Below are 10,210 nucleotides of genomic sequence, written 5' to 3' on the forward strand. Positions count from 1 at the left end.
TTCAACAACAAGTTAACCATTTCTAGGCAGAAAAACGAGCACGAGAACCACAGAAAATAACAATATACATAAGAAACAGAATATAATAACAATATATTTAAAACTATATAACAAATATATTAAAACAGTTTACCATTAAAATGTTTCATCAACCATGCAAAACTTAATGATTAATTAAAAGAAAACTAAATGACAGGGGATTTCTTTAGATCACCCTGTAATTCTTCAGCTAAGACACCTGAGTTAGAAAACACAAAGACTGCAGTCGTTTTTACACGCGTGGGCAGCAACTTCTGAGATCGGCACTCTGCGTCTGCCTGCGTAGTTTATTTATAGGTCTTATGTCTGTGTGTGTGTGTGTGTGTGTGTGTGTGTGTGTGTGTGTGTGTGTAAAAATAACAACGTCACTCAGAATCAACAGGTTCTTGCCCTTTTCTACAACTGCATGTTCTCGGAAAGAGCTGCGGTTTATCTTCTCTACATCTATTCTCTAAAAACAGGAAGTGATTTAGTAGCTGAATAAGTTCATCACAAAGTTATTAGGTGAAAAGCCACATAGACATGTAGATTGCTCAGTAAACAGAAAAAAGCACATTTCATGAAGCTGATCAAATTATATAAAAAAATCAAAACTCTTGACACAAAGACAAGTAACACCCAGAAAGCACAAAATTACAAGATTACAGCGATAAAGCAGAACAAAAAGTGACAGGCTCTCATGTTAAGGTTCTGATGGTTTAATGCTGTTGTCTTCCTTCTTCACTTGTAAACCAGGAACCTTTCACTTCTCTTAATGATGAGACCCATTCGTCAGCTCTGCATTTCTACTTATTTATTTATATTATATCTCATGTTTTCTATACCCTGAAAAGATCTCACGTTGTTATCCTCATCCAAAATCACACATGTACCTGAGTGCTGAAAACTAGAAATTGACTGTATATGTACAGTACAGAGTACTGTACTCTGTACTGTACAGGGGGTTGGGAAGCGCATCTGTAACCGGAAGGTCGCCGGTTCGATCCCCGGGCTCTCTGTCCTGGTCGTTGTGTCCCTGGGCAAGACACTTTACCCTACCGCCTCCTGGTGATGGCCAGAGGGGCCGATGGCGCGATATGGCAGCCTCGCTTCTGTCAGTCTGCCCCAGGACAGCTGTGGCTACAACCGTAGCTTGTGATAATGTGAGAGAATGTGAGAGTGAATGAATAGTGGAATTGTAAAGCGCTTTGGGTGCCTTGAAAAGCGCTATATAAATCCAATCCATTATTATTATTATTATTACTGTTTTAACTATAATGATAATTATATCCATAGGAAACAAATGTCATCAGTGATATTTCAGAAAAATACAAACCCTTCATTTGTGTGCATTTTGTACTATTCAAAAATATCTCTGTTTCTGTATATTGAGGCCAATGCACAATGTTACGTCCCTTGGCTTATGTGTCATCTCATGGAAATATGATGGACATTTAAAGACACTACACAGGGTAGTTTGTGTGTCAAATGTAGATAAAAATAGTGCAATGACAAAAACAAAAGTAGTAAAGTAAATGGTGAATAATTATTAAACTATTAAGAAGAAATTCTAAAGAAAAATAAGTTAACAAAGGAAGGCGTGATGTGGTTGTGAAGATAAACGTGATTAGGTGGAAATAGCACAGAATCAGCTGATTACGCTGTAGTACAAAAAAGTAGCAATGCAATACTAAGTTTTGATTAGTCCTTAGCTCTCATTAATAATTTGCTTTTCTGAAAAGTGAACCCAGGGCTAACCTGGATGAGATGAAATCCTGCTTCACAAATTAATCGTTGGGTTTCAGAGAAACTTATTTTAGTGCCAGTGAGCTTTTGTTCTGTTCACCAGATGAAGCGTTACTTAAAATAACAACAAAATAGAAAACATCATGATGCAATCTCATAAAAGTCAAAACTAAATGTAGCCTTTTTATCAAAACAACTTTTTTTGCCTTCGAGTTGTCACATTCTTCTTATGTTGATGTAACTATATTTTCATTGGATTTCACAAGGAACGTTGCATTAAAACAATTCCCAATAGGAAGTTTGAATAAGCAGTCATCTAAAAATTTGCATGAAGTGAAAATATTACTCCAAAGAAAAAGGAAAAATATATGAAATTCTCTGATATTAAAGTCACAAACTTATGTGAACAATATAAAAAGTCAGTATAAAAGTCATTGCAAATAACACAGTTTATAATAAATTTTGCTGTCTTGTTGTCTGCACTATTATTAGACAGTGCTGTGGCTTTGTGATGCAGTTTGTAGTTTGACATTTGAAGGCAAACCTTTTTTTTCTCTTGTTCTTTCTACGCAAATTTGAAAGCTTGATTTTTTCCCCCTCCTCTTTTTGATTTTAAAAATTAGATTACCTGCACCAAACACGTATTCTATTTTCCAACTTTGCTGGTCTCATTCAGTCAAACTTGTGGTGCAGACAATTCATTTTTGTTAAAATTATGAATGCAGAAAAGGTGTGTTTGCATCCATTCATGAATAAAGATGGAAGTGAAAATTTGTTTTACGACACCACCGTTTCTGAGTTCTCATACATCGCCACTAGGTGGTGCCTTTTTGATCCATCGACTATGATGTAGTGCTTCCTCACTGGGAAAAAATACCAGCGTTGTAGATGCTGGTAAGGTTTATAGCTGGGTTATCACCACATAGAAGAGGGAGGTCTTGCAGTACAACACTGCACAGTCCTCTTCCATCTGACTTCACACAGAACCAGACGCTATACCATAAATACGTTTACAATAGCAATAAAAACTTCACCATGTGTTACAATACAGCTGCAGAGGGGAAAATAACCAGGCACAACAGGACCTGTACTACTACATTTGCACTAGAGGACAGTTTGTATTTATGAATTAATAGCAGAAACATGCATAAGTATAAATGTGTGTAAATGTTGGATGGAAACAATTTAGATGTAGAAAAAAGAATGAATGTCTGTGAATGGGTGAACGAGGCGTGTTGTATAAAGCACTTTGAGTGTTCAAATAGAGTAAAAATTGCTATATAAGAACCAGTCCATGTACCTTTATATATAAAAATATTCTGCAATCAAGACCATACAGTTAAAACTGTTGATGTTCATGTTTATTTTAATTAAGATTTAAAAATCAGGTTGAGCACAGTGAAGCAAACTAAAATAAGAACACAAAGATCCTTGTGCAAATCCAATAACCCACAGAACTGTGATATTGTTAAGATTATAAAAACAATTAACACAGTACTTTCAGTGTCTGTGTCAGTACAAAATTACACAAACAAGCAGGTTTGTGAGCAAAGCTGGGGGCCTATAATTCAATTTGGTGTTTTGCTCATTTATTTGTTTTTTTATGGTGGGTTGCATTTTGTTTCATCTGTGGATTTAGGCATCTTCACATTAAAGTCTAACATGTGGTTGGATTTGCTGGATTTGTTGAACCTTCCAAATCAGCTTCACTTTCAGGCCTGAACAATAAGACTGCGCCATGTATTATAGAGATTATGGGAGCCAAGTATGATCGAAAACACTGGATAATGAGGCAAGAAGAGCGCAGTCCCAAAAGCTTTATTAAAAGAATATTTTCAATCAATTCACCCATTTTTTTTGGTTTTTTTTTGCTTGTTTACATTGCCAACAGAAAGTATACAGAAACTGTCTCTAGTGAACTTGTCTTTAGGGTTTTCTGACACAATGTTTTTGAGTTTTCTGCAGCTTTTCATGCCATTATTCACTTTTCAGTCTCAGTTTTGTTGGGTTTGGGCAAGAAAGACATCACTTGAGGTACATTTCTATATGTGAAAGAAGCTGTTTTGCTAACTCCATTTATGGATGTTTCTCCAAGAACAACCTGCTGACTGAGCTGAGACCACTGCATGCTCTCACACAGCAATGGATGTTCCATGTCAGTTGGGTTTTCCTGTATTTGTTAATGGAAAATACTCCAGTTTCCAAAAAGTATGCATGCAATTATCTGTTAAGTTAAAGTTGATATTACTAAGTAATTAAATAAATTAATCCGAGGCTAATAGTTTGAACATTCAGTTCACTTAAATAAGCAGAAAAGAACCTCATTTTCTATGAATTACGAACACCTGTTGATCTTTGTGAGAGGGAAGGTGCCATCGGCAGCATTAATACCGTTTTTAAACTGCTGAGTACAGAGGAGATGAAGAATCTTTGGTGTGGCTGGAAGGGCTGGTATATACCACAAGTGTGGAGTAAATAGCATCAGTTGCATTACGAGATGGAGCGCTGTTGGTGGCAGGAATGTGGGAAAAATCGACTTCAGAGTAATGAAGAGTACTTGAGTTGTCTTCAGCCTGAAGGAAAAGTGAGAACAAACTTTAGTTTCTTAAAAGCAATTTGAAACAAATAATTTTTTATAGATTTATTTAAGATAAGATAAGATAACCTTTATTAGTCCCACACGTGGGAAATTTTCTTTGTTACAGCAGTGGACAGTGCAAAGTTGCATAGAAAAATTAGAGAACAACACTGGAATAAGATATCAATAAGATACTGTACACAATAGAATAGAATAAAATAAAATAAAATACTACATACAATCGAATAAAATAGAATCCAAATGCTATATACAATTCAGTATAATACAGCGATGCCAGAAAAAGAGTAATGCACTTAGTGTTATTGCTATTGCACATGTGTGGGTTTGTGTGTGTTTGATCAGTGGAAGTCTTTGTTGTGGAGTCTGACAGCAGAGTGGAGGAAAGACCTGCAAAATCTCTCCATCCCACATCGTGGGTGCTGCAGCCTGCCACTGAAGGAGCTGCTCAGTGCTGCCAGAGTCTCCTGCATGGGGTGGGAGATGCTGTCCAGCAGGGATGACAGCTTAGCCACCATTTTCCTGTCACTCATGCCTCTGGGTCCAGAGGGCATCCTAGAACAGAGCTGGCCCTCCGGATCAGCCTGTTCAGTCTCTTCCTGTCCCCGACAGAGATGTTGTCGCCCCAGCAGACCACACCGTAAAAGATGGCTGAGGCCACCACAGAGTCATAGAAGGTCTTCAGGAGTGGGCCCTTCACTCCAAAAGACCTGAGTCTCCACAGCAGGTACAGCCTGCTCTACCTTTATGCATAAACAGTAAAAATCCACATTTTGTGTCCCAGATCTTTCTAACATCCTCAGTTATTCTCGACATTGTTGAATACACAAAAATGGAGTGTACAAAACAAGCTAGCTACTTTACTGATGCAAAACAAATCAACAGCAACACTAACTACTTCCTCCAAAATCTTCGTAAAATTCATTAATCATCTCTCGAAATACATTTTGAACAAATAGTGAACATAATTTCATCAGTGAAGGTTTCATCAGCTGCACATCTCTTTCCCATTGACATTCCTAAACTGCCCCAGGGACAGCTGTGGCTACAGTGTAGCTTGCCATCACCAGTGTGTGAGTGTGTGTGGGTGAATGACTGAATGTAGTGTAAAGTGCAAAGGGGTGCATAGGGACTAAGTAAAGCGCTATACAAATGCAGGCCATTTACCATTTACTTCTTACTTAAAACCAAAAATTGAGAACACATGAGCCCTGTTTTAGCTTCTTTTCACTGGTGACCTGTTAATTTGAGAATTGACTTGAAGATTTTTTTTGTGAATTTTCCAAGGCCCTATGTAGCCCCGTCATCAAAACGTATTTCTAATCTGCTGATGCTGTACTCTCTCAGCCATAACCTGAGGTCCTCATTACTTTTTTACTCAAACTGTTACCTAATTTAATATAAAGATCCAGATTTCTGACCTCAAAGCTTAAAATCAGACCACAATTTTACTTACTGTGTTCTGAGGAGGGGTGCTGAGGCTGTGGAAGTCTATGTTTTCAAATCCATGTGATTGGGAGTATTTGGGGTACGTGTAAGCTGAGGACACACCCAGGGGAGGCAAAGTGTCCATTTCTCTGACCTCTTCATAGAGCTGGTTCATCTGTAGAGAAAGAAGAACCCAGGTTATTCATACAAATCAAGCAGTAATGAAGCTCAGGTGTCTCAGAATTCCTGTAACTCACCGGTGTGATGTCACCATTTTCATTTTCCAAAGGTCCTGAAAAACATGCAGGTCAAAAAATAAGCCACATTTGAAGAATTAAACCAGAAACTCTGTTATTTTCATTCATTTCTGCTTTTAAAAACTTTTTCTTTCTTCCACACACGGACATCTCCGAGGTAGATAAATAATGCATTTTATGTTTTTCGGTACCTTTTAAAACCAGGTTTTCTGTCTGTGTGCGCGCGTGTGTGCGTGTGCGTGTGCGTGTGTGTGTGTGTATACCTTTGTCTTTACTGGCCCTCTTGTTCTTGCAGAAAATCAGCAAAGCTGCCGAGAAGAGGATGATCATAATGGCCAGAAACAGACCCACATAAGGAAGCATACCTGCAGCAGCTTAAAAGAACACATTTGTTTTACTCAGAGAGTCTAATGATTTTTTTCATTATCTACTCGGATTGACTCGCAATGTCTCGCCAAAATTTGACTCAGATTGACTGGTTTTCCATGACAGTCAAGTACTGCCTAATGTGCGTGGTCATTGTTATAGCAACATGACGCGAGCATCCCATGATGTAATTATGCAACATGAAGCAACATTGGATGTCGACACACCTGCTGCTTGGTCTGTGGCTTTTCGCCAGAGTCGGGGGACCACGGCATCATTTTTTGTAGCCATTTCCCTCAATGTCGGGTTTCAAAAATGGTGGTTTTGATTTTTGTGAACAAGGTGCTATCATAACTCATCGAGTGATGCCAAGTTCGGATCTCTTGGAAACCCGGCCGAGCAGGTACTATTTTAGTGCCTGGTACCTGAACCGTAACAAGTCTGTGCAGGTACTAATGGAAAAGGGTCTGAATAACCGAGATCATATCTACATCAGTATATTACATATTAAACATAAAATGTATAATGTACCTGAACTTGCAGGCGATCTCTGGGGCTGTTTTGAGGTTTCGGGGGACACTGATGAAACTCCAGCACTTTCTGAACTGAAGACTGAAGTCTCTGTTGTTGGTATTGCTTTTGTTGTTTTTGTTGTTGATGTTGTTGTTGTTGCTGTTTCTGTTTTTGTTGTTGAGCCTGATGACAGAAATGTTAAAGTTGAAGTATACAAACAACATGAACAATGAAACAATGAGATTAAATCTTAAAAATTATGCTTAAAGCAGATTCAGTGTTTGCATGTAAGGTTTAGTTTGTGGTCATCAGTGGAACTTATAAAAACTAAATTTTAAGTTTATGTAAAGCAATGACATAAAAAAATATTTTTGCTGGAACTCACCTTCTGTGACAAGAATGTAAAACTCATGGCTCAGATCACCAAGCCAGGTTTTACTCAAACACATGTATGGTCCTGTGTCCGACTTTTTCAGCTGACCGATGCTCACATACAGAATATCAGATGACAGAACACTTTTTTCTACATACTGAATGCTGTATCTGTCATTTTTAGCTGTGTTCTTTGTTGTTTCAATTAGGATATTTCTTTTTTCACATTTTCCCTTACAGAAGAACTTCTTGGTTCCAGAGTAAGAAAATTTGCATTCAACTCTGATGTTTTCTCCTTCCCTTCTTCTATAGGTGGGACTTCCTCTTTTGACTTGACCAGTGTTTCCATCGTGCAGTGCTGTAGAAATGATGAACAGTCAATGGTTAATATGTACCCTGTAATATGTTATGAATAATACATTTTTGTACATTTAATTTAATTTAATTTATTCACTTTTATTCACTTCATGTGAACGATCATAAATGTTTAGTTGAATTCACTAAATTCTTACTTTACTTGCAAAGTAAAGTAATTTTACAAACAGCAAATGTCATGTTTTTTCCCTAATATCTCCACAAATCATCAGCTGAAGAAGACTCAGAGTTGAAGTTTTGTGTAAAAGCTAGAATATCATCTTGAGTTTTACTTGCTTCAGAATCCATCTTCATCCGCTTTTCCGACCTAAACGTAAAATGAAGATATGTTGTTGCTGAACATTCAGAGACTTCGGGATATCAACACTCACGCAGTGTTGTTCCTTTTATGTTTCATATTTAACAAGTATGGAAAAAATAACATTGCTGTTGCATCATCTTCAAGCAAAGAATGGTTAAACATAATTTACCACCAAACTGATCCACCTTCGTGTTCCCCTTGCCAAATGCTCCTCAATCAAAGATTTCCTCACAAACAGACCTCAGTCAGTCAGACTGCCACCAACTCTTCGCCCAACTGTCACTCAGCATCAAGTCTCCGCAGGGCTGTACTCTCAGCCCCCTAATTTACTCCATGTACACACATAATTGTGCATCAATCCAACCAATGAACATCATCTTCAAGTATGCCGATGACACCACCATGAACAGGCTCCTCTCTAATTGAGATGAGACAGCATACAGGGTGGAGGTAGAGAATAATTCCTGCTGAGGCTCAGAAAATAACCTGAAGCTGAACATCCTTAAAACAAAAGAACTCATAATGGACTTCAGGAGGCACAGACAGATCCCCAACCCTTTGATTCTAAATGTTGAATGGGGGGAATCTGTCTCCCCCTTTCTGAAAACCCACATTTCCACTGATCTCACCTGGACCCACAACACCAGCGTTCAGGTGAAGAAGGCCCAACAATGGCTGCACTTTCTTTGTGTCCTGAGGAAGAACAACCCCCGACGAGAAACTGCTGCTGGCCTTGTAACGCTTTTCTGGAGAGAGTGCTCTACATATGGGCCATAACTGAGAAACAACTTTCATCTGCCACCTCTGCAGGCCATGCAAGCTCCAGCTCACGAAAACCAGGGCCATCACAGGTGACCCCTTGATGCCCACGCACCATCTGCTTGCAGTGGGTCAGGTCAATCAGGTCCCACACCACCACACTCACAAACACCTTCTTCCTGTGGGCCATTCAGACTGTTAACAAGCATCGGTGTTGAACATCAGTGTAGATCACAGGTGTCGAACTCCAGGCCTTGAGGGCCGGTGTCCTGCAGGTTTTAGATCCAACACAGCTGATTCAAATGGCTAAATGACCTCCTCAACATGTCTTGAAGTTCTCCAGAAGCCTGGTAATGAACTAATCATCTGATTCAGGTGTGTTGACCCAGGGTGAGATCTAAAACCTGCAGGACACCAGCCCTCGAGGCCTGGAGTTCGACACCCCTGGTGTAGATGATGCAGCACTACGGATTTGTACCACCTGTGGTCTGTCTTTCAGGAAGTCCAGGATCCAGTCCCATAATGAACCACAGATTCCAAAGCTTCATCGTGAACCTGGATGGAATAATAGGGTTGAAAGTGGAGCTCTAGTCAATAAACAGCTTCCACACATATGTGTTCTTATGGTTCAGGTGGGATAGGGCAGTGTGCAGAGCAGTGCTATTGCGTCGTCTGTGGGTCGGTTTGGCCTGTAGGCAAACTGAAAAGGATCGAATGTAGCAGGCAGTGAAGACATAATACTATGTCTTATAATACATAATACTGTGTCTGTGACACACATGTTGCAGCTCTTCTTTTTGTTGCTGCTTTATCAGGAACAAAATTTAGATCAGGGAGCATTTCCCAGTAGATGGCACCTGGGTTGAAAAGAAATAAGATTGTATGTCCTGCACAACAGTAACAATCATTTGTGTTAACCCTGATTATGCCATCTTTGCAGCAACGCTGAGTGGTTTCTTCCTTATTTGAGCAACGATGCCCACCCTGAAGGTCATGGTGGGCAACCTTACATCATCTGCTATCACCATTAACACAGGAGTACCGCAGGGCTGCGTTCTTAGTCCAGCTCTTTTCACCCTATTCACACACCACTGTAAACCCATCCACCTCTCTTCTAACATCATACATAGTTCTGTATTTGCCAGTTACTGATGTGGTTGTTTTGGAGCGTCTCATGTTCACCTTAAAACTTGCTGTAAGACTCTGATTAAACCATCTTGCTATAACTGGTCCAGCAGAGTCCCATGTAACAAAGACTGGACTCTGGATTTCAGGTGGATTTCTTCTTCATCATCATCTTCAGTTCTTCCTTCTTCTAAAAATCACTGTTGTTGTCTGACAGATAATCTTTCTGTCATCTTGATTGATTAAGCAAAGCTACGTGTATTTATTTGTTATGTCCTACCCCTTACTGTCACACACACACACGCACGCACACACACACGCACAAACTAGAATAACACACAAACGTTAAGACCA

The 10,210-nt window shown here is 39.2% G+C and overlaps 1 protein-coding gene across 3 annotated transcripts; it reads right to left on the minus strand.

The window, feature by feature from the left end:
* Positions 1–3,566: 3,566 nt before the first annotated feature.
* On the minus strand, positions 3,567–9,593 carry LOC113013348 (uncharacterized). Of its 3 annotated transcripts, none has more exons than XM_026154175.1 (7): positions 9,213–9,593; positions 7,310–7,654; positions 6,943–7,107; positions 6,309–6,419; positions 6,046–6,080; positions 5,817–5,963; positions 3,567–4,337 (listed from the first exon to the last, which is right to left on the minus strand). In XM_026154175.1, the coding sequence occupies exons 1-7, from the start codon at positions 9,277–9,279 to the stop codon at positions 4,161–4,163; spliced, it is 1,047 nt and encodes a 348-aa protein (XP_026009960.1). In that variant the 5' UTR covers positions 9,280–9,593; the 3' UTR covers positions 3,567–4,160. The 3 variants fall into 3 exon arrangements, with proteins under 3 accessions (XP_026009960.1, XP_026009959.1, XP_026009958.1); XM_026154174.1 differs by lacking the exon at positions 9,213–9,593 and adding an exon at positions 8,602–8,995 and having other exon boundaries at positions 6,309–6,353; XM_026154173.1 differs by lacking the exon at positions 9,213–9,593 and adding an exon at positions 8,602–8,995.
* Positions 9,594–10,210: the final 617 nt, after the last annotated feature.

Source organism: Astatotilapia calliptera, chromosome 20 (assembly GCF_900246225.1).
Source record: "Astatotilapia calliptera chromosome 20, fAstCal1.2, whole genome shotgun sequence".
NCBI classification, from domain to species: Eukaryota; Metazoa; Chordata; class Actinopteri; order Cichliformes; family Cichlidae; genus Astatotilapia; species Astatotilapia calliptera.

Excerpts from the sequence above, each read along its gene's own strand:
- LOC113013348 (XM_026154173.1), bottom strand. The coding sequence starts at position 8,818 with ATGGCCCTGGTTTTCGTGAGCTGGAGCTTGCATGGCCTGCAGAGGTGG. Across the intron at positions 5,964-6,045 it reads AAAATGGTGACATCACACCG|ATGAACCAGCTCTATGAAGA; the intron begins GTGAGTTACAGG and ends CTTTCTCTACAG. Across the intron at positions 4,338-5,816 it reads GCACCCCTCCTCAGAACACA|GCTGAAGACAACTCAAGTAC; the intron begins GTAAGTAAAATT and ends CTTTTCCTTCAG.